The sequence below is a fragment of the Periophthalmus magnuspinnatus genome, chromosome 21 (genome assembly GCF_009829125.3).
Source record: "Periophthalmus magnuspinnatus isolate fPerMag1 chromosome 21, fPerMag1.2.pri, whole genome shotgun sequence".
In the NCBI taxonomy this organism is placed as follows: domain Eukaryota; kingdom Metazoa; phylum Chordata; class Actinopteri; order Gobiiformes; family Gobiidae; genus Periophthalmus; species Periophthalmus magnuspinnatus.
In genome coordinates this window covers 17079559-17103823 of record NC_047146.1, presented here as the reverse complement: position 1 = coordinate 17103823, position 24265 = coordinate 17079559, and the positions used below count along the sequence as shown (strand labels likewise).

The 24265-nt window shown below is 38.2% G+C and overlaps 1 protein-coding gene across 1 annotated transcript in view; it reads left to right on the top strand.

Annotated features, from left to right (window-relative positions):
* Positions 1-24265, top strand: part of ccdc141 (coiled-coil domain containing 141) — a 53222-nt gene that overhangs the window by 3979 nt on the left and 24978 nt on the right. The window contains exons 3-16 of the mRNA XM_055230669.1: positions 2606-2728; positions 7132-7371; positions 10208-10298; positions 10854-10984; positions 11709-11870; positions 14296-16167; positions 16836-16955; positions 18289-18498; positions 18985-19134; positions 19292-19468; positions 20689-20811; positions 21284-21490; positions 22603-22761; positions 22848-22997. Coding sequence (XP_055086644.1) covers positions 2606-2728; positions 7132-7371; positions 10208-10298; positions 10854-10984; positions 11709-11870; positions 14296-16167; positions 16836-16955; positions 18289-18498; positions 18985-19134; positions 19292-19468; positions 20689-20811; positions 21284-21490; positions 22603-22761; positions 22848-22997 — 3915 coding nt within the window. The remainder of the gene's footprint in view (positions 1-2605; positions 2729-7131; positions 7372-10207; positions 10299-10853; positions 10985-11708; positions 11871-14295; positions 16168-16835; positions 16956-18288; positions 18499-18984; positions 19135-19291; positions 19469-20688; positions 20812-21283; positions 21491-22602; positions 22762-22847; positions 22998-24265) is intronic.

Genomic DNA, 24265 nt, shown 5'->3' with positions numbered 1-24265 from the left:
TAGTTCAGTCATGTCCAGAAAAAACAAAAACAACACACAAACTCTTACAAGACCACAGATGTAATAAAGATCTGCATTATTAGAAATATATCCTGTAGTTAAAGTCATAAGGGCTAGTGTGAGTTCTTAAGAGGAGCTTTGAGCTGCGAACCTCTTGACATGTGCCTCTGAGCAGCATACATTCCTCTGGTGGATAGATTATCTGAGGCATGTCAATGTGACACACAAGTGTCACCCTTAGGTGCCATACACTCCACACACTGATGGACTGTGAAAACCACCCACAGGGATTGATGTGAAACAATATATTTCATTTTTTCTAAATGAATAATTTTGTGAGGCCATGCAAGGTGACTACTAAAATGTCTACCTCCTTGTCAATGCCTGATCTCATTTGATCATGGACGTTAAGCAAAGCTGGGTCTGGTTAATACTTGGATGAGAGACTGCTGATAATATCCTGTGCCACAGTGGCCCAGCAGTGGCTTCTCTGAAAAATGTTGTGTCCTGAGACACAACACAGGCACTTTGCCTATTATGAATATGATGTGTGCTTGAGTGTTGGTGGTGGTCGGCAGGGCAGATTGGCAGCCTCATTTTCATCAGTCTTCCCCAGGGCAGCAGTGGCTACAATAGAAGCTTACACCACTGACTGTGGAGTGAATGCACTGTAAAGGCAAACCAAGGTAAGTTTATTTGCATAGCACAATTTGTACACAAAGTAATGCAAAGTGCTTTACAGAATAAGAAAGACATTCAAATCTCAATAGAAATAAATTAAAACATAAACAATAATCATAAAATTAACATTAAAAGAGAAAGGTGTAGAGTAAAAAAAATTCAGTCATATGCACAGCTAAACAGAACAGTTTTGAGACTGGATTTAAACATTTTCAGTAGAGGCCTGTCTCACATCTTCAGGAAAACTGTTTCAGGTTTTAACATGTCAGAGATGTACTTTGGTGCTAGGCCAGACTTGTACACAAGAAGAGCTGCTTTAAAGTCTGTTCTCTGAGCCATAAGAGGCCAGTGCAGAGACCTGGGCACAGGACTTGTGTGTTTGTACTTTCTGGCTCTAGTCAGGACCCAAGGAGTAGCGTTGGAGAGGCCAGTGAGCAGGCCATTACAGTAGTCTAAAATATTGGAGACAAATGCATGGATAAGTCTCTCCAAATCTAGTTTAGATAGTGTACCTTTGATTTTTGCAATGTTTTTAGATGGTAAAAAGCTGCAGATGTCATTGATTTGATGTGGCTTTTAAAGTTCAAGTCTGAGTCCATTATTATATTGTTACCCCTAGATTTCTAGCCTGATTGGAAGTTTTTAGAGCGAGAGGAGGTGATTGCTCACGCTTTTCACTTTTTGTAAAGCGTTTTGGAGGAAGAACATTTCAATACATAAAAATTTAGTGAAAAACAATCTGGAGATACAAAAATATCACAACCAATCAATCTAAATGTAAAAGTTGGTTCTTAACCATTATGGTTATTATAATTTAGCTAAATATGGAAAGTATTTTAACCCTTTAAATTTAACTGTCTATAATGGCAAACCTAATCTCATTAAATTGGAAAACATGAACATGTGACAAGAGTTTCCCAGGACCACATTCCGTATGGAGGGGTAGGAGGTATGCCTCTGGTTCTCTCACGTGTCTCCCCCGGTGCAGCGTCAGTATTGAGCAGGGCTAAAACTGGACCCTGTGATGGCTCTGATGAAACAGGGGCTAAACCAATCAACACTGGTCACAGACTGTTCACTTGAGGGTTACGCAACAATGCTCAATGTATAGTTCAGTATCAGTTTTGTTTCTTGTGTATTTTGATCAATTTCAGCTCTTTAAAATGAAATGAAAGCTGCACATTCACTGATTCTGATCTGACATTCTGATCTATTTTAGGCTGGGAAAAGCCTATTGCTTTTTTTTTTTTGTCAATGAAGTATAAGCGTTAGCCGGCAAGCATCACAAATTAAAACTATTCAAAACTGTATTCACACCCACTTTATATTTGACATTGTAAATTGCACTATTTAAACATCAAAACCTTCTTTCAAAAACATTTACAGGAACATTACAGATTATAATAGTGTGAAAGTTGAAATAAATTGTATTTCTTCAATCACTACAAATTGTTCTTAAAGCCTAAGATTCAGCTGGTGATTTTTTTTATGCTCTTGGGAATACAATGCAGGATTATGCAAAAAGATGTCAATGAAACAAAACATAACTCCAGGTATGTTTTCATGGGGAGAGCACATTTAAAGCAAGGTCAAAAGCTCAAACAAATTAAAGGCGCTGTACCTGATTTTTACTGGCATAAAACATTAAAACCAGAACTACTAAGAGTTTACGGTGGTTAGTTATTCCTCATTTATCTTATGCATTCTGAGCATCATAATTACTCACCATAATGAGTATATAAGTGTTTTTCACAAATCGCAGATACCAACAGCTAGCATGCTAACACAAACATCCTGATCATTGGCCAATACTGGGGCAAGACCTATTTTACTCAAATACTCAAATACAGGAACAGGGGGTAAGGATATGATCTGTTGTAATTGTAATCCTTATTTTGTGTCTGCCTTTCCCTGTGTGTTGCAGAGTGGCTCCTCTGTGCACCTACAGTTGGTTCATGTTGAGCCAGGACTCTGTGAGATTGGGTCAAACCAAGAGGAAAACCAGACCCTGATACGTGAACAGAAACAGCTGCTGGGAAAGCTGCAGGTACAGTCTACAATTAAACCATCACACCGGTGCAATTAAACTCTAATTTTAAGGGTTCTGTGTTCTGAGTAGTTCTGGGATATTTAGGTTTGAGGTTTTGACCCCCCCAAAAAACAAAAAAACACTACAAAAATAATGGGAAATCTATTTGGTCATTGCAAAGTCAAGGCATTGTAAAGGGGGGAACAAATGTAAGTTATTTTTATAAGTGGGTGTTTTGAGAACTTGTATTAAGGATAGACCCACAGCCATCCATCAACTGTGGAATTTCACTCATGTTTGTGTAGTAATTAATCTGTCTCCACAATACATAACATTTCCATACTGTAACATAGGCTGGCTATTAGCGGGAGGATGTGGGACAGAAGACAGCAGCACGGGTGTGGTCCAAAATTTGTATTTCTTTTTTTTTTAATCAATTATGGTATCAAAGTGCATTGTGCACATGGGGGTTAGAGGAGCAGTATCTCCTCCAGCAGCAGAACACAGTATGATTGTTTCGTTCGCCTTTTATCCTGTCCCACTAACTGGATAAAACTACTGTTAATTAATAGGGGTGTTTAAAAAAATGCCCAACATGCCTCCCCTACACATTCCCTGCTTTTGTCCTGCCCCGGAACCTTTTTAAGGGAGCTCGTTTGCCCAGGGACCTCTTTGACACCTGGACACAAGGACAGAGGTGGTAAGTTGAACATTTTTAAAACACTATTTCACTAAAAACACTACAAATTACACACCACACACAAACACTTAAACATTCTCAAACAAACATGGCACTAATATTGCACATATCCAATTTTATTAATTAGCTGTTAACTTTAAGTTTGTCCTTTCCCCTCCAGGACACGCAGCTTCAATTAAAATGCCAGTGTGCCTCCAGATCTAAAACTGGGTAAAAGCAGACAAGTTAAATAAACATTTTTAAATCCTTTTTTTTTTTTTTTTTTTTTTACAGTGCAAATACTGTTCAAAGTGCTGTGTGCTATAAAGGTGTACATGCAATTTAAAGTGCATATAGTGAAAGGTGCTGTTAACTTGGCTATTTTTTACACATGCACACCACAAGAAATGGTCCTAGTTACAACTGTGCACATTAAAGCTCCCTCACCAGATCCATACCCTTACCTAAAAGTAAAGCTGTATCATTCAATAAACGTTCATAAGTGATTCCAAATGCTTTGTCATCAGTGTAGTGGTGCGCTTCATGGGGACACATGATTCTTTCATAATGCAAAATTCATCTGTTCCTATGAGCCTGAGGGATGGAGCAGATGGATGTGCATAAAACATCTTAATTTCTTGGTCTCATATTTTTACTTGACAAAAATATTTCTAGGTGACTGAGGGTTGGCTTTGGCACCTTGGCTCATGAACCTACTAACAAATACAAGGCAGGAGGATGCTTCAATCAAAATCATCTTAAAGGGGCTCTAGATGTGTTTAGATGCAGCAGGTAGAAAGCTGCTATACAAGCCTGAAAAGGTACAGTTTTGAAATGAATAAGATAAGATATGCCTTTATTAGTCCCACAGTGGGGAAATTCCAGTATTGCACCTCACAGTTAAAGAACAGAAGGAAAATGGTACATGTAATAAAACAAGATAATAGATAAATAGCTTAAAATAATAATAAAAAAAAATAGACTTAAAAATAAACTAAAAATAGAAATAGACTTTAATATAACATCTCCGTAAAGTGACTTGAGTATTGTACATAGGTATGGTTGAGTGTTTACAGTGTTCACTGTACAGTCTGACAGCAGCAGGAAGGAAAGACCTACGAAACCTCTCCTTCACACAGCGAGGGTGAATCAGTCTGTCACTGAAGCTGCTCTCCAGGGCAGACAGAGCATCCTGCAGGGGGTGAGACTCATGGCCCAGCATAGAAAAGACCTTAGCCAGGACCCTCCTGTCCCCCACCTCCTGCACTGAGTCCAGAGGACAGCCCAGGATGGAGCTGGACTTCTTGATGACCTTGTCCAACTTCTTCCTCTCCCTCTCTGTGATGCTGCTGTTCCAGCAGACCACACCGTACAGGATGGCTGATGCCACCACAGAGTCATAGAAGGTCTTCAGGAGTGGCCCTCTCACTCCAAAAGACCTGAGTCTCCTCAGGAGATAGAGCCTGCTCTGGCCCTTCCTGTACATTGCATCTGTGTTGTGAGTCCAGTCTAGTTTGTTGTTCAGATGAACACCCAGGTACTTGTATGAGTCCACTCTCTCAATGTCCCTTCCCTGGATGTTCACTGAGGGGGCAGTAGAGAATAGTGAGAATTGATTTAATTGTATTGAAAAGTTATGAATGTTTATTATGTCCGGTTAATTTGCCAAATGTAACTAGGCAGCATATAATTGATTAGATATGAACACAATACATTTTTTCAATCACTGATGAGCTTCCCTTTATTGTATCACAAAGTTTTTTATTGATTTTGCTTCATGAGGACATATGTCTTAAGACTATCAGATGTTGTAATGAGTGCATCCAAAATGTTACCAAGAGTGACAGATATTTGAGAGTGTATTTGAAATGCATTCCTGGTTCTCAAGCAGTGTCTGAGATCACTCTACTGGAAAGGCGAAGGTTGCTAGGGTTGGCAAGAGGGGAGGTCTACAGAATGTTAAAAATGTTTTTTATTTATTTGGCTGCATTATTAAAATGAATGGGATAGAATCTATATATTGGTACCAGGCTGTGCATATGGCTATTTTAAACATATTAATGCAAAGGAGATCAATCTAGACTAGACTATAGGCAATTTATTCATAAATATAAACTTTTAAAAATTTAACATATGAATGTTTATATATAGAATCCCTAGATTCTATATATAAACTTATTCATATATAGAATCTAGGGATGCACCGATACCAGTTTTTGCAAAAAAGGAAGTACACATTTATGTACTTGCCGGTACCAATACCAGACATTATTTTTACAGGTGTTCAATTATAGTGGTTACGACAGAGTATAAGGGTCACTTAAATAAAAAAATAAAAATAAAAAATGCAGGCGCTACGAAAAAAAAGTTGTATTTTTATGAGAGTATAGGCTCCTGTGCGTGACTGAGTGACCAGTGTGTTGTGTGTTACGGAGAATTTGGAGCATTTTGTTCAGATAAACTTTCAACTGTTTACGCACGATGAAATACTGTGTCTTTTAGCCCACCATCATCACACTATCATCAGTATATGTACTTTGAAGGGACACTGCCAGCATTTGAGTTTGTATAGTCGGAGGAACCATCCAGATTTGGAAGAAATTGCTATATCCGAACAAAATGCTCCAAATTCTTCATAATGCACTGGTCACTCATTCAAACACAGCAGCCTATAATCTCATAAAAATACGACTTTATTCTCGTAATATTACGACTTTTTGTCTCGCAATATTACGACTTTATTCTCGTAATATTGACTTTTTTTCCCTCGCATTATTACTTTATTCTCGTAATATTACGACTTTTTCTGGCTTCGACTTTATTCTCGGAAAATTACGACTTCAATGTCGAAATGCTACGACTTCTTTCTCGTAGCGCCCGCATAATTTTTATTTAAGTGACCCTTATACTCCGTCGTAAGTGGTAAATCTAATGCATTTCATAAGATTTTAATTGTGTAGTCTACTTTTTCATCTTAGAATACTTATTTGAGAAGATGTTTTAAATTTGTACTGAAATCACTGTAGTTAGGTATAATTCCAGTATAATGTAATTAGATAAGCACCTGGCTTTAATATTTACTACTTCCGCTGTGCAGACTCCGCGCTAACTGCTAACGAGCCACTGTTAGCATAACAGTGAGTGTGACCTTACTTTTACCACAGCCACACTTTCACCAATATGGACATGCTATACCTCTTTTAAAAGCACTGAATCAGCCCTCTATAGTCGATATAAGTATGTTTGTTAATTGCCATAAGTTACAATGCAGCACAGGTAAATCCATCATCAGCGCTACTTAGCAACGTTAGCATGCTACTGTCGTAAACAAAAACACTGCGCTATCCTTTGTAAACTATAAAAACGTTTAAAGTCCGAAATATTTGTATAGTTCACGTGACAGTCTCATGTGATTAAAGTTGAGCTTAATGTGCTTAACAGTTAATGTGCTTCTTTATAGTCACCACTGGTCAGCTGAGAGATGAGCTGTGAGACTCAACTAACAGGCAGCACAGTTAAACTGGTATCAGCTCTTGGTATCGGCAGCTCATTGATGAGTCGAGTACGAGTACTGGCACCTGGTATCGAACCGATACCCGATACTGGTATCAGTGCAGCATCCTTAAAAGAATCTAAAAAAAATCTGTTTAAATTTCAAATAGGTTCTATCAACACGAAAACTATAACATAAATTGTGTTTTTTTTGATTAAATAACTATTTTTCTCTTCTCTTGTCCTTTAGAAACATGAGAACGAAGTGCTGTTGTCCGTTCAGAGGAAGTGTGAGGAGCAGCAAAGACAGAGGCAGGACAGATGGATGTGTGAGGAGAGGAGGACGCAGGAGGAGGATGAAAAAGAGGAGGGAGTCTACCAGGCCATGGAGAACTCTCTGAGAGAGGGCTGGGTTCTGCTGCTGCGGATGCTAGACAGACGACTCCATGTTCTGATACTGGCTGCAGACTTCTACAGCACAGTGCACGAGGTAACTAGAGAGTATTTGTTATATTTAAACAAACCCGCATTTCATTGCTTTCATTGGCTGCATTGAGATAGTGCTGTTGAAGTATGTAATAAATGATGTAATTTTTTCTGGTAATTGGTTTGCTGTCTCCTTGTCTTCATAGTGATAGATACATTTATATCACACTCTGAAAGAATCCAGGCAATAACATTTCCATGGAAACAAGCAGTGGCCAAACCAGAAAAGTTACACATGTCCCATACAAATTTATCTTAGATGGACTTGTTAAAAGCACCGTATGTAAGATTTTGATTTTAAATGGCATGTCTAACTGTGTCCCACGTATGGCATGTTCGAATCAAATATAGCTTTTACTGATAACAATTGTAATTCCAAATTGTTACTATCCAGCCCCAGCACCTGCAGCCAACCATCACTCAGTGCTAGTGCAGCCTCTGCAGCTCAGTGAGTGAATTCTGGAGGTTCTAAGCTTTCACATGAGGCACGGCCTGTTCTCATACTGAGAATGTGTCCTCTAGCTGCAGGTAAAGGTACTGGCAACCCAGGTTCAGTTGTGATTGTAGTGCCTTTTTTTAAAAACAGTTTGCGGGCTACATAGATATAGTCCATTAAACTACTTTTAGACCTTAGCATTGGAATGTTGTTTTTCCAGCCTAAAATATTTGTATATAGCTATATTTATGGAAAACAAGTAAACATATTTCAGCATTACGTTTAACTACAAAATTCAATAATTATAATAAGTCTGGTTAAGTTCCACGTGCTAGCACTCTCATCTCACAGTAATGAGATTCTGGGTTGAACCTTCCTATGCAGAGTTTGAATGTTTCTTTGCCGGGCACTCTGGTTTCCCCCATTAAACCAAAACATGCACAATAGGTCAAATCCTCCAGCTAAGATAGTTTATGTTTATTTATTAAATATGGGACAGTGCACATTGATCAACATGTGTTTAGTACACGCATGTAAAAGTGCCAGAGTTAGCCATGCAGGCTAATTTTCATCCTGACCAAGCCTAGCTGAAGCTCTGAAGATGCGTCCCCACACCCACTGCTCCTGACAGGCTTCCCTAGCAGGATGGGTCAAATGCAAAGGACGTATTTCCCTACAAGAACAATAAATTATAAGAAAAACTACATATAAGTTATAGCACTGCACCTTCTCATGCGAATAGAAAACCATAGTTGTAATAACCATAGTGTTGTTGTTGTACCTCTCCACCTCCCTCCTCTTGAAGCCCAGATCACATTTCTCTGCGGTAAAGTTGTTAGCGTGTGGTGGTTAAACATGTCTGTTGGCTGCCTTCCATTTTATAAGGCCACCTGCTGTTTGGCCAACACCATCTGCCATGGCCCTTTGTCTAAAACAGTCCAACAATGAGCTCTCATGTGTGTCGTGTTTTACCTTTAACAAGCAGAGAGGGGCCAGCGCACTTCACACATAACAACCCAGTCTCCCTCTGCACCATTTGGACATTTGTTTTTAGTTGTGTTTAGATAAAGTGCTAAAAATAACTGCTTGTGGTGAAAAGCGTTGTCAAAGCTTCAACAACTTTAATTAGTAAGATCATGAGGTGTCTAATAGGATGAGAAGAGAATAGATCCATGAGAACAAGTTAAAGGTGTTTGCTCTTGCTTGTATAAAATGAGAACTGAACCTGGGTTGCCGGTGCCTTAACCTGCACATAAGCCTTGTTTCCATAGGGACAGTACAGGGCGAAATGGTGTGGACCCTGAAGGGAGTTTGAGGGGTCCCAAGTAGACCGCTGGAGGTACTACCTTCCAAGGGGGTCTGGCGCACTTAGGATCTGGGACCAGCTCACGGGGGTGGGACTGGATATGACTCCACGCAAACATTGGAGCCCAAGATGACACTGTTCTTTCCATAGACTGTTTGTATAAGATAATGGTAGCTCCACTATCGCAAACACGCTCCATATATGGACCAAACAGTGCTGGCGGCTCCTGGTTTAGCATTTAGTCATTTCCCTAAGATTAGGTCACATCTTTTTTGGACTTGGACTCTGTGACTGCGCTAGTATTTCTCACAATCAAATCTAACCTCACACATGTTAAAGGCGCAGTACCTGATTTTAAAAACATGAAAAACAGAAGTAGTTCATTTTTACAGAAGTGTAATTTTGTTTCACAGCGTCCTTGAAGCATGAATTAAATATCATGTGCCTGATTTTTTGTAATTGAGCAAAATTTGAGCAAAAACAAAAACTGCTTGTCCCAGTACTGATATATTGTATAAGCAACTCTTCAGGTCAACATAAGTCCACTGCATGCTGTCTACATCTAAATATAAAACATTTTATTGTCCGATAATCAGAAAGTGTGTGTTAGCATGCTGATTGTTGTCAGTGTTAATGTCACAGCAAAACTCCACACTGGTATCTGAGTGTTGAGAAAAGTGCTTAGAAATAATTTGAGAATTATTTGGATGCCTGTTTAAACTGTTTAAAATTAACTAGTTGTGTTTTTTGTATTTTTAAGACTCTAAACATCAGATACAGCACCTTTAATTCCCTAATTTACTTGGATGGTTTTATAAGTACTTCTCATAACTCTCAGAGGCCACAATTGAGTTTAGCCGTCACGGTAATGCTAACAGTAACCAGCATGATAACAGCCCTCCAGCCTTATTTCCTGGTTCGTGCTTTAAAATTTGATATAGAGAGCACATAGAACTCTCATTTTGACATGTGCTGCTATTACAATATCTATCTGCACTGGGGCAAGACGAATCTTATTTTATCACATAAGAAAACCTTGTACAGCTAACATTAACTGTTGTGGCTAACTGCATTTTTTTTGGTTAAATTTGTCCATAGTTTTCTGCTGGTAATGAGCTGCTTGGGGATTTGAAGATCACACCTGACAGACTTAATCATGCTCAGCTTACTTACACATCTATCCGAAGAGGTAAGCCTTCTGTAAATATATGTATCCCCTTTATGTAATGTTAGTACTTTTTAAAGGTACACCATGTAACTTTTGTAGTGGATGGTCCATCTCCTTCTTGTCTCCATGGAGATGTTATTGTTTTATTAAACGTGTCTAGTTCAATTGAGAGACAAGCCTGCAACACCACTAAGCCATGTTACAGGTCAGATTTTTGGAGAGGTGATCCCCTCACAGTAAAAATAGAGATTTTTTTTAGCAATACAAACACCTGTAATTGATTAATTAATTAACATGTATAGTGCCAAACTTCATGGTAAAGCAAAACACCTCCGTAGAGACAAATAGGTGGTTGACCCTCCCCGCAAATGTTACATAGTTCACCTTTATTGGAGACTTTTCTTGGTGTGTTCACATTTGGTTCTGACTGGGCCCAGTTTAAGTACTAGTGTAGATTTTGTTTTTTTAAGTCCCATGTTTTGTCCTAGCTTAGTCCCAGTTTTGATGTGGTGATTGTGCAAGTGCGAATGCTTCCTCAGTTTGCATAATACTTGCATGTGATGTTGATATTTTCAGATCTCCTGGGGAAGTCCCTTCAGCTCTTGGGCATCAGCAGTGACTTGTTGAAGAAGCTGAGAGAACTGCAGAAAACTGAGTGTCTCCAGAGGCAAGGGCATGTACTGCAGGAAGGAGAGGAATATCAAGAGGTACCAAACCTGTATATTTTGCATTCAAATACTTATACTGAATATGAACATAAATATACAAAGACATTATTGATGGTTTAAGAGGCATACAGTATATATGAAGTGCTGTAAGCGCAAATAGTAAATTTATCACTACTTCCGCTCCAATTATATCTCTATGGGGTATTCACTGAGTCAGGCTAAAATAAATAAATATTTAAGGATCACACTGCAAACAGTAAGTTATGAATGTATAATCACTAACATGTGAAAGACAAATGAAAACATAGAGAATACTGAAGGAGGATGCTTCTGTGTTTTAAAAAGGGCAACACATTAAAATTTTATTTAAGAGCACCTATTTTATATATATGGTCCAACATTTTACTGATGCATTAGCTTCCTAATTAATTCATCACCATAAGCTCTTTTCAACAACTTTCAGAGACACAGAGTGGAGTTTTTGCTTTGTTGTTTATCATAACAATAATGCAACACCAACTTGCATGCTAACAGTGGACTTCCTGATTCTCTGAGAATAAATTGTTTGTAATTCGATGCACACAGCACTCTCATTTGTTCTCTAAGAGCTACTTATACAACATATCAGTATTGAGGCAAAACAATTTTTTGCTCAACTACATTTGACATCTAAACATAAAACAAATGCCAAAGTGACAAAAGGCATGTTTTGGAGTCAAGTAAGACCAAAATAAAGCATATGCCTTCTTCCTCACATCCTCAGAGTTCCGAGTACAGTTGGGGCCCTGTACGTAAGCTGGAGCAGACGGTAGAGGCTCTGCAGGACCGGAGGAGGACAGTGGACCAAGAGGTGAAACTGCAGATACAACAAGCCCTAGAGCAAACCCAGGCACAGCCTCAAGACCAGGGACCCAGAGAGCAGGAGGTAAGTGTCAGGGTTGCCAGATGTTCAGAGAGCAACAAGCAACCAAGCCTTTGAAAAAAAAGCCTCAAAACACGCAACCTGAGCTCTACAATAAAATCCCCATCTACAATTAACTAGTTAAACATGTCACAGCCGAAGGTGCGCTAATGAGATGCGCATATTAAAGCCAATAATGGTTTTCGAGCATTAACAGCTTGTACTTCAGTCATTACTATAGACTGCATGTGGTCATTACTGAGTCTATTAATGTGAAACAGAGCTGAAAAAGCCAAAATGTACCTCTTTTATGATGTAAAATTGTCACTTGGGAGCAAGCTAAAAAAATACAATCCACAACTCTCAAAATTAAATTTTAAGAAGCCAAAAGTTGTTATAAAGAAGCAGACTTGGCAACTGTAATGAGGTGGAGGGAAAGCAACAGCGCTACTGTCTCATAGGCCTTCAAAAAGATGGGATGCAGAAGGTTGGACACTGCTGTGTTAAGTGTGAAATAGTAAAACAGTGTAAAGGGGTCTTCAATTTAAATTCCAAAGGACAAGTAACAAACAACAGGTTACATTCAAATTATAGAATTTGATGATCTTTTAGTATCATTGTTTATTGTTTACTGTCATTTTTTGGGCCATTTTTAGTGCAAACTAGGTACATTTGCAGCTTTCTGTTCAAAAACAGCCAAAAAATGTATGTAAAAAATGTTTGCTGCCTCCAGTGGCCACTGCAGTTTCAAATACTACATGGCATCGCACAGGAGTATCCTGATATGCAACGCCTGCATGCCTGCATGTAGAATTATATGCAGGCACATAAATGAGTAGTTTGCTTATTGCATCCATTAAAATAATGATTTTGTTTTTTGATTGCGATTAATCTTGCAGCCCTACTATTTTTAATAGGGCTGCAATTTTTTGCAAGGGCTGCTATTATTTTTATTGTGCTACCAAAGCAAATATGCATTGAATGTCCTTGTCTTAAAAAACATATGGAAATAACTTTTATCTTTACTTACTACATCTGCTGTGGCAGTAAAAGACATCCATCTTGTTTTCTGTCGGCATTACTAAGGCACATGTTATAAATAAGATGCACTAAAGTTTCATGCCCCTCTCTTCAATGTCTGCATTTAAAAATATTCTGTCTCCCATCACCTCCATCAGAGAGGTGATGAAACATTGATTTATTTAGGGACATGAAATCCTTTGGCTGTGATTTAAAGAGAAAAAACATGAAGGCCGAATATTTAGACAGTGCAAAATAGAATACAGCATCAATTTACAGGCTGTATAAACTGACATGGGAAAAAAAGCAATTTATAATTTTGTTGGGACAAATGTGATTTAGTAAATTGATCCCATTTAGTATTCAGTTCAGTGAATTACGTTCAAAGTCTTTAAAGCACCGCTGTATCATTGTATCATATGCATTTATAGTATCAGTGTGTCACAGACAAAAATAAACATGATATGCACATGTGAGTCAGGCGTGCCATGAATCACTTGATCATCTCTCACATGTTCAAAATGCATGGCAATGTAATTTCAACACGTGGGATCAATAAAGGTGTGGTACCATGTTTACCACATGTTTATTTTAATTGCTTTGCAGGGCCCAAAGTTATTCTTCACTTACCTTATGCATTCCAAGCATCCTAACTATTCACAGTGATGAGTTCTTCTCATTTCACAACTTTTGCCATTGCAGTAATGCTAATAACAACTGGCATGCTAACAGTGTACTTGACTTGACTCTCAGATGATAAAAACACACTATAATTTTATGCACAGCAAAACACCAATCTTGACCACATGAGCTGCTTTTACTGCATATCTATGATTGGGAAAGACAAATTTTGCTCAAGTTCATGTTCCTCAGATAAAAAGTCATGACCAGCCCGCCTTTGACAAAGACTTCATGGCCAATTACACTTTCCGTAACTACACTGCTCACAGCACCATACTTTCCCCTAGCTTCATACGAACGACAGGCAGACCATTAGTAAGTATTAGCAGGGTGGATATTAGGGCACCAATCAGTCAAAATTGTAACCTAATTTCCTCCACAACAAAATATCTTGTTTTATTTATTTATTTATTTTTTAATTCAAAACAGTTAACCCTGTATTTTAGGTCTCTACATATGCACACATGTTCTGAAATGTGATTCTTGCATTAGTTTGTCAGTTCATATTTAGGTCTTTTCATCATTTCTTCTGAACGCATTTAAAATATGAATTCTGAACAGAATCCTATTATTTAAACAAACCTAATCATAATCACAATGCTTGTCAGAAAAATTGCAAGTAGATATGTTTCCTAAATTGTTCAGTTTTGGTCAATGTAAATTTTTGAATGTAATTTTTTCTCAATTTAAGCTAATAATTCTGCCCCTGTTAGACAAATGATCTGCTTCTTTTCTTGTTCTTTTGCAGGATTGGGGTTTGTCATTAGATGAAATTTTGGCACGAAATCGTCCCTCTACATCTGAAATGAAATTTGATCTCGAATTAAAACTGGAAAATGCCAACATTCCTCGAAAACTACCCCAAGTATCCGTCAACACAACAGAGATAGAAGATGTCAACTTTGCGTCTTGCTCTGATCTCGTATCTATGTCCTCAAATGAAACCCTTGATAGAAATTCTGGATGCATTTTAGCAGAGGAGGAGGGATTGCGTGTCGAATCCAGAAGAGGAGAGAGGGAACCAACACCAAAATGTGAATTTATGGGAACTCAAGAAACCACCAATGGAAACACATCGACAAAGTCATTGGAGTCCATAGAGGAGGACAATGAGGAGATCAAGCAAGAGTTTATGCATGAAGAATTCCTAAATATTGAGGCAGTATCGGATACTGAGTTGGACAATTCATCAAGTTTAAAAAATGACTTAGAAATCAGGTTGGATCAACAGGCAGAAGATGTGTCTATTCAGAAAATTGTAGCAAATAAGAAGTCAATGACGATAGATATGTTTCCCTTAAAATGCAGTAAAAAAACACATTCAGATACAAAATTGGAATTGCCGCCAAGACCATTGCCCGTTTTTAACCTTGCATCACTAAGACTGCAGCCAAAATTGCAAGTAACAAAAGATTGGCTTGTTAGGTCAACCAATGATTCGTCTACGAAATCTGAACTACCGCAAGATCATGAAAATAAAAATTTCAATGGAGAATCATCTTCGAATTGTGATTTGAGCACTGGGTTAACTTCAAAAGCATCTGTAGTTGAAGAAATTGATGACAATGACAAAATTGAGGCAAAATTTGAATCCCAGTCATCAGATGCAAACAGGCATCTCAAAGAATGCAAAGAACAGGCATCTCAAAGAATGCATGAATCACAGGATGGTGAATTGGCTATGAATTTACAAAAGGATATCGTATCTAAAATTAAACAATTGTCTAAAGAAAATCTGATGACAATTTCTGATTTAAATCAAGAATCACAGACAAGATTGGAACTGCGCTCAAGATCTCGGCCAATTTTCAGCCTTGTGTCCAAGAAACTCCAGCCAAAATTGCAAGAGACTAAAGATCTTCTCAATATCGACACTGCAGAAACATCAACAAGTTCTGAAGAGAAGCAGAAAACTGAGGCAACCATGCAATTTTCAACCATTAAAAGATCAGATCATGATATGGCAGTGGAGAAGGAATCGAAAGTAGTGGAAGACATTGAGATATATGAAATGGAAGATAACAAAGAGATTTACCTAAACTCATGTTTGACTGACCAAGAAACAGAAGTAAAATCCTTCGATAGACTTGCATCTAAGGAAAATTCCAAATCTGAAATTCAACTAATAGATGCAAATGAAATGGAATGGGATGCACCAATGACAAAATCTGAAAATTTTAGCCAAAGATTTAAAAAACTGCAATCAAAATGGCAAGAAAAAGATAATTATTCCACTTCACATGTTGCACCAAAGTTTAAATCGGAGAAGATGCAAAGCAATTCATATAAACTAAAAAATGTCAATGATAAGACAAAAGAAGAAATTACATTAAAATTGGAAGAAACTAAACCGACACAAATCACAGCTGATGTTAAGTGTAACATAGGAAATGAGACTGTTAAGATGTTACCTCCTGAAGAACCTTTAGAGGAACATTTGGTCCATAAAACTGAAATTAGGCCTAATGTGGATACCATAGTCAAAGTAGAAAGCACCATGATAGAAAACTACAAACTCGAACATTCTACGGCAGAACAGAAGCAGGACGAAGCAAAAAGAATTCTATGTCTGGAAGAGATTAGAAAACTTGAAGCGTCATTTGACCAACTTGCTGACAAGGTACTGTATGGTATGCTTGTTTTTGTATCCATTTATATAGGTGTCTGGGCATGTTGGAACGTTCACAGTATCAATAGATTATTAGCATTAGCATTGGCAATATAATAAAGTAATACTAAACCTATTGTTATTTTGACAGATTTTTTTCATTTACAACAGCAAAAAAGAGAACATAGAGAAACACAGCAAGTCTCCTTGACAATTACGACCTTTTTTTTTGGTGGGTGGAGGGGGAGTGGAGTTTGTGTACTATTGGAAGAACTTTAGTAGAGTGATAAGAAGAAGCAACTGGTAAAGATAAAATGAAAAACAAACAAAAACAAATACCCAAATAGAAACAGCACAAGACTTGGTGAATTCTACTTCATATTTAGGCTTAAATTCTAAAATAAAGAGGTATTTAGGAGCCAGCAAGCCTTATCAGATTGCTTACTGACCTTTGTAATCAAATCCAATTTTATTGTCATCTATACTTAAAAAGTAATAAACATAAATGGCAATTTGCTTTTGTTGCATCTAACCAACGTCATTTCACAGTAACAAGCAGTAAGCTAATGATGAGGGGAAGCCAATACAACATGGTTAACTTAAAAAACTAAATAGAATTTGCATAATATGTCTCTTTTATGTTACATTTAGATCTTGTATATTGATGTGTATATTTCCAGGTCTGTTCCTGGTTGGATGGCTGTAGCAGTGTGCTGTCGGTCAGCTCTCACCCAGAACCATGTTTCTCTGAGGCTTATCACTCTCTGACCACACACATGCAGCTGCAGGTCCAGGCTCAGGTACTCTGCACTTGCATCTTGTCCTATAGTAGGAGACAGTTTGGCCTAGAAATTAATTTATAGGGCCTGTCCTGATTTCTAACCATGAGTCAGAAACATTCTTTAGTTGGAACTTTTAGCTCGCACATTTAGTCCTTGTTGCACCTTGACACAGAAACACCAGTGTGGGATAGAGTTGTGCAGTTGTTTCCTTATAGGTCTGCAATATCTGACTACAGTTTTCCTTTTCTGGGGCAGCATCCGGACTATGGAACAGCATCCCTCTGCCAGTCACATCGTCTCAGTTTAAGACTAGGCTGAAAACTCTCCTCTTCTCCCTGGCATTTAATACTAGCTACACAGGATAGCTTGGTGTTTTCTTGATCTTTTCCTATATATCGTGTTAGCTGTACAATCGTTTTTGTTGACTTTTATGTGAAGAACGTTAGTCAGCTAAAGTTGTTTTAAATGTGCTATATAAATAAACTTGAATTCAATTGAGTTGAATCATAACACAATGAGCGTGCATACTGTCAATGAAACTACTGCGCATCGTATCAAATTTGTGAAGCTGTTGTGTTTTGTAGTATAGTGTTATAGTTTTGTATCGTGCTTTTGTATATTTAGGAAAAATTGTCATGTGGGAGCATGGATGAGCTAGACTTATGCACTGACCGTTGGACAAAATTATACTGCTAACCATAAGGAGGGTCTGAATAGTGAGAAAGAGAGATCACTAGATTACTCAAACATGCACAGATGACATCTGAACCCTCTTCAGGCATTTTTTGAGGGAATGTTTTAATGTGGTAAAAAGCACCAAAATACATTTTATCCCTCTCTTTAAAATATATGTAGGTAGTCATTAAGTGTTTTGTATATTGTAGGTTTGTGGAAATTTAGAAATGTATATTTGTTCATAATTTTTCACTAACAGTAGTTTGCTGTATACTTACCTTATGTTGTATCCTTGAGGATAAAATAGAATAGCCTCAGCTTTGAGTCAAAATATTTCAGTAATGTTGTATTATTGTTTTTGTTGTTTTAAACATTGATCAGATTCTAAAATAAGACACACTAAATGAGTGCTAAATGTGTGCAATGATAAAACTGTAACTGGACATGTGAAGTTTGTTTTCAGCCAGTGTTTACTGTAGCCAGTAAGCCAATTGCACCACCTGCTGTTGTAGACCTATCATACACCTCACACTTAAGTGAAACCTGGAGAGACATGAGTAGCCCTGCCTTTTTGTTAGCACAGTGGAAGTAGACTAACTTAACTAACGATTACAAACCATGTATTTCATTATCCCATTTTTGTAATGTGTATGATTCTTTAAATTCTGTTCCGTAGACTGCAGGTGACGACGTGGAGTCGATGCTGCAGATGCTGGATCAGCTGCGGTCCCTGTGCCCAGACTGCCCAGGGGACTCCGGTGTTGGGCCTAAATTTAGTGCACGAGCAGAAGTCATCCTAAAGGACCTGTGCACTGTCAACACAACTATCCAGTCTACACTACAGCTGCTGCAGCCCTACGTCATCTTCCTGCAGACAGCAGAGGAGGTCATTAAAAGCTTAAAGTGCATCTGACATGTTTTCATCTTTTTATAATTATTACTTTGGGATGCTTAACATAGTTTTAGACAGATCTCAGAGGCTAATCTGGGCCGAAGCTGGTAGTAATTGGATGGGAGACTGCTGGGAATACCAGGTGCCACAATGGGGCGCCAGTGCAGAGACAATTTATATGCAAGGAACACACTTTTATGACAGTTTAAACATTTATTTAACATTACATAAAAAATACATTTACATCTAACATCTAATTAACACAATTATTTATAATTATTATGATTAGGATTATTATGAATGACAACAACAATAATAATGTATTATTATTGTTATTATTATTATTATTTAAGTTAATTAGATGTTTACACACATATAATATATTTTAATTATATAAATGAAAGACCCAGATACCTTTGTAACAATTGAAGATGCAATCATGATTTACAGAAAATTATAATAGTTTGTATTATTCGATAGGTGCTGGTAGATTTTGAACATCTGAAAAGGACTTATGCTGACAGGCCTGAAGTGGAGGAGGCAGCAGAAGAAACAAGATGGCAGACCGCAGTGCAAAAGTTCCTTACGACTCAAGAACTTGGGAATACTTACAGAAGTCTTCTTAGCAAGGTAAGCCACCATTAGATAGTTCTCAATGTTGCCAGCAGAGTGTGTCAAACACCTAATTCAAGCCTGATATTTAAACAGAATACTTTTCCTCATACATTTTATTAAGTAATAAATTCATGTTTTTTTATGTCTTTGTTTTCTCTCTGCTGTATCTCAGATGATGATGCCAGGACTAAACCCGGAGTCTGCCGACCACGCGGTGATGGAGGCTATGGCGTGTCTGAAGAGAGCAAAAGATGAAGTGGAGGAGCTGCACAGAGATTATCAAAGACAAATGAACAAGCTGCAAGAGGACAAGAAATATTGCCTCAAATACAGACAGAGACTGGAAAAGGTAATGATAATGGACTATAAACATATTATTTCGACAAATCCACTGGAGTGGTCTTGTCTTATGCAGTCAAAACCAGGAGTGGAGTGGGGCTCTGAAATCTACCACGAGCAGCTTGCAGTGCAGCGGCTCATCATCAGTTTGCCACCTCTCTTTTCAGCATGGGTGTTTAAAAACAAAAAAAGATAGAGATAAAGAATAAGGACAGAGATAAAATAAAAAAGATAAAGATAAAAGATAAAATAGCCTACAGGAATCACCCAAATATTTAAGGGATTATTTGGCAAAAAAAATCACAAATTTCTGTATTCTGCTGCATTTTAGTTATCATTTTTGCCAATAATATTGGGCTTATTACAGTAACTTGGTGAGATCTCATCTGTACTTAAGACTATGCATCAAACAACAGGTTTGTACTACTCTTTTAGATGGTATGTTATTTATTTCAAATAAAATGTTCGATCAAAATTTTAATTTATGCCTAAAAATCAGATGAACTCACTATTGTTCTGGACAGGTTTTTGCATTTAGTGCAGAGTGTGCATTAGCATTTTAAAACCTTTTCACAATAAAGCTCTTTCTGTAGTTTGTCAGTGCAAAAGTTTTTTTTCAAAAGGGCCAACATCAAATGATCACTCCCCGTGTTTAGTTTATGTTAGCAGCACCTTGACATAGCAGTATGCACTGGAGGAACTTTTCCAACGTTTTGGGCTACATGGAAACTAACACACCACTTGACAACACTTTGCGGCCGGCGATGAAACAAATTAGAAACAAAAAATCCACCACTCAGGAAGAGTCAGTCGCTGACAGCTGCTCGAAGAGCCGCAGCAGAGTACAGGCACATGGCCACCAGAGAGTGCAGCCGCTGCCACTCCACCCCTTCAGCAACACACCCTTCTCGCATCTCTCCCATCTCACATCAAACAAGCCCGATAGCAGCCCACGTAGAATGCTGCACGAGACACAGGGAGACACAGGGGATTACCTGGAAATGTGTCTCCAGATTGCTACTCCGCCACTGATCGAACCACTCACTATCTACCTCACACCAGATTAACCCCCACACAAAAATGTCCTAAATTAAATTATAACTGTTTTTTAATAATATGTTTGTGTATTTAAACATATAATGGTGATAATCAAATCAATCCATTTGTGTAAATATGCCATGTTTCTCTGTGTGGTTCTTATTTCCCATCTGTTTTGTGCTGTGTTTTCAGACAGCGTCAGACCTGCAGTGTGTGTCGGAGCTGCTCGACTCGTGCATGGTCATAGACCTGGGCTCAGAGCAGCACACTTCCAAACTGAGACTACAGTTCACTCAGGCCAGACCACATTTCACTGTGAGTACTGTCTACTGCTGTCCAAAGTACTATATGAAGTATGAAGTACAAATCATGTGGATGAATGGAACAATCAGGTTGGTTGCAGTACAGCTGGGCAACAGTATAGTTCCAGATATCCAGAATTGTTTTTCAGTTCAAATTAGATATTTAGGCATTGTGAGCTCCCTCTGCTGTCAGCAACAGGAACATTGGGAAAATGAAACCAGGCAATATGCAAACGGAACTTTATTTTAGTAGTGCTCAGAGAAGTTTATTAGTTAATTAATAAAACAAGCTTAGGTATGTTTTTGATGAGCGCACAACAATTAATTAAATCTTGCTTAATATGTGACTTTTAATAATCTAGAATTTTACCATTCCAATGTGACTTGATTTGTTTAGTCTGCTCCCCCATTAATGCAGTGTGTCTGTGCCAGACTAATACTGTACAGCTTTTCACACACACCTTCTATCGTTTCTTGTTTTTCAGCAACTGGATGCCGAGGCTAACTTCATCACGGCTAACTTTGAGACAGTGCGACGACTGCAGCAGAGACCCGGGCTGAGCGTAACTGAGAAGGTGACAGAGGAGGACGTGTCTGCTCTGCTGGACCTGCACCTGTGTTTCAAGCAAAAGGTGGAGGAGAGTGAGTCCATCTTGGAGCTCAGCAACAGCCTGCACCTCCTCCACAAACAGGTCTGAGCATGTTACCACAAAAAAATCAGTGGGGAAAGTTGTTGGTACTGCATTCAAGGAAACAATGTAAAAATGACTTCCATAAGCTTTTAAAGTGGAACTAAACACTAAACTATGTTTTTGCTACTAAACTGTGCATAGTATTGTGTATTTTAGTGCAAACGTGGTACATTTGCAGCTTTCTGATATGGTCAGAGACAGAGTATGTGCTGCCTCCAGTCATCACTGTAATTTCAAGTACTACATGACATCAAATTGTACTCCCCTGATTCTACAAACGCTGCAGAGATGGAGTTTGAAGTGTGGATATCTGTTTAACCAATCACACCATTCCTTAGCAGCTCTTTTGAAACATGGTTGTTGGACTTTAAGTGTTCCACTTTAACTACATTACAATGGTTTTCCCACAGCGTGCTCAAAGTTATATTTTGATTGATTCATGCATGTTTGAGTAAGTTTGAGTCCTGTATTGTCCTGCATTTGAGACTTGAGTGCTCAGAAAATTCCAGTTTTCACCTACCCCCTATCCCTGCCCACATCCCTACGCTTATGTGTGATTATGTGAATGGTTCAGACTCAGAATTATACCTACAAGGTTCAAAATTGTCACATGGCCATTTTTAAACAATGAATATAAGTATATGCTGCTTGCTGCAGTGAAATAATCCTCTGAATAGGCAGGGGCTCTCAATTCTGCAAGCGTAAACAGGAAGTCAACTGTCCCATTTCTGCTATAAGGGTCTGATCACACTTCCATGTACACCATATTAAAATTAAGACTAAAGCTGATACTAAAATCTGACAAGACCAGGACTAAAAAAAGACTAGAATGGGACCAAACCAAGTTCACACAAGGAGTAAACTGGGCTCAAATTAGGACCAAAGTGTGGAAGTGTCTGAAGTTTTAAAACAGTAATTATGAACTATTATGAACTACTTATGTTGTAGTTCAATACTTAACTTGCTTCTCTGGGTGACTTTGTCTGAATATATGCACATGTTACTCAATCATGTTGATATTCATTCCATTATTTCAAGAAATAATAGCCTCAATTATATAAAAAGTTCATCTCACCCCCTATGTTAAGTCACAATTTCTACTTTGTTTTCAGTTGGCAGAACTTTTCCAGTCTAAACCAGTGACATCAGGTCAGACTGGCTGTGCTGAGGAGAAGTTTAACCATCTGAAAGAGCAGAAGGAGCAGATCCACAACTTTTTCAACAGAGCCTCAAATCTCAAGATGGATATCTGCGATGGGATCAGAAACAGCGTAGGCACTGATATAAATATCTTTTGAGATCCCCCACTTTCTCCCCGATAGGTTTTACATTCATTCATGCTGCTGTATCTTTATAGATTATTCCGGGATTCCGAGTGGAGCAGTTGGAATCTCATCTGCGGTCGTTGGACACTCAGCGTGTGGTGTGGCTGAGTGAGGCTGCTCAGTGTGAGGAGGCCCTGCTCAGAGAGATGAAGACCCAGGCCCTGCTCAAAGACATTCACCAGGTATGCACTACACCTGGGGTCCCGTGTTCACATTACAACATTCTATAATGTCTGTAGTTTCAAAAAGTGTGCAAAACATCCATAGAGAAACATTAGCCAAACAAAAATAGAGATAAATTACTGTATCTCTTTATATATTTTTTTAAACTTTATTTTTATTAGGGGTTTTAGAACAGAAAGAACAGCAGGCCACAAAAACAATACAGAACATCCAGGAAAGAGTACAGAAACAATGCACAGTTATTCCATTAACATGATCATATATCTAGTTTTTCAATATGACAAGTCCATTTCTCCCAATATCTTTTACATATGTCAGCAGAAAGTCTCAGTGAAAAGGTCAGTCTCTCCATGTCATAGAGCTCAGTGACAACTTGAATCCAGTCAGTGAGTGTAGGTTCGTCCTTACACAACCATTTGCGGGTAATGGCCTTCTTCGCTCCAGCTAGTAGTATTGACAAAAGATATTTATCGGATCTTAGCATCCCATGTGGAAGTTTACTCAAATAGACTTCAGTGAATCCCCATGTCAAGCCAGGTCCAAACATATCCTGGATTACTCTTATCACCGATGACCAGTAGTGGGCGATTTTGTCACAGTTCCAAAAGATATGGAAATGTCCAGCCCTGTCATTGCCACAGTCTCTCCAACATTGTGCTTTGTCTGGGTCATTACAATGTTTGCTCCTAATATAAGGTGTTACAAAAAAACGCACCATATTTTTCCACATAAATTTCCTCCAAAGACCTGAACTTGAGGTAGTCATAGTAGTTTTGCAGATATTTGACAAGTCATCCTCCAATATTTTAACCCCAGCGTCCTTTTCCCATGCCTCTTTAATATATGTTGTAGAGATATTTCTCGCTGCTTGTAAACATTTATAAATTGTGGTTATTTGTTTCTTGGGTGTGTTGCCTTTACAAGCTTCTAAAAAAAATTTCACCAGATCCCTTTCTTCTTCAGTAAATTTAATTTCTCTCTCTAAAATAGTGTCTTAGCTGAAAATATCTAAAGAAATTTGTCCAAATAATGTGCGTCTGAGAGTTCCATGTAACTTTTCAAAACACCATTTTTTGATATAGTCCAATAACCAGTGATACCCCGCCATGACCACTGTCGAAACCCATTATCTGTCCGTGCCGGCAGAAACTTTGAATCAAAAGCCGGCCAACGCAGTAATCTGGCATTTCCTTCTATGTTTTTGTTTTTAAGTATTTTACTCCATATATTTATTGGTACTTTTATCCAGACAGGCAAGTCTAAGTAC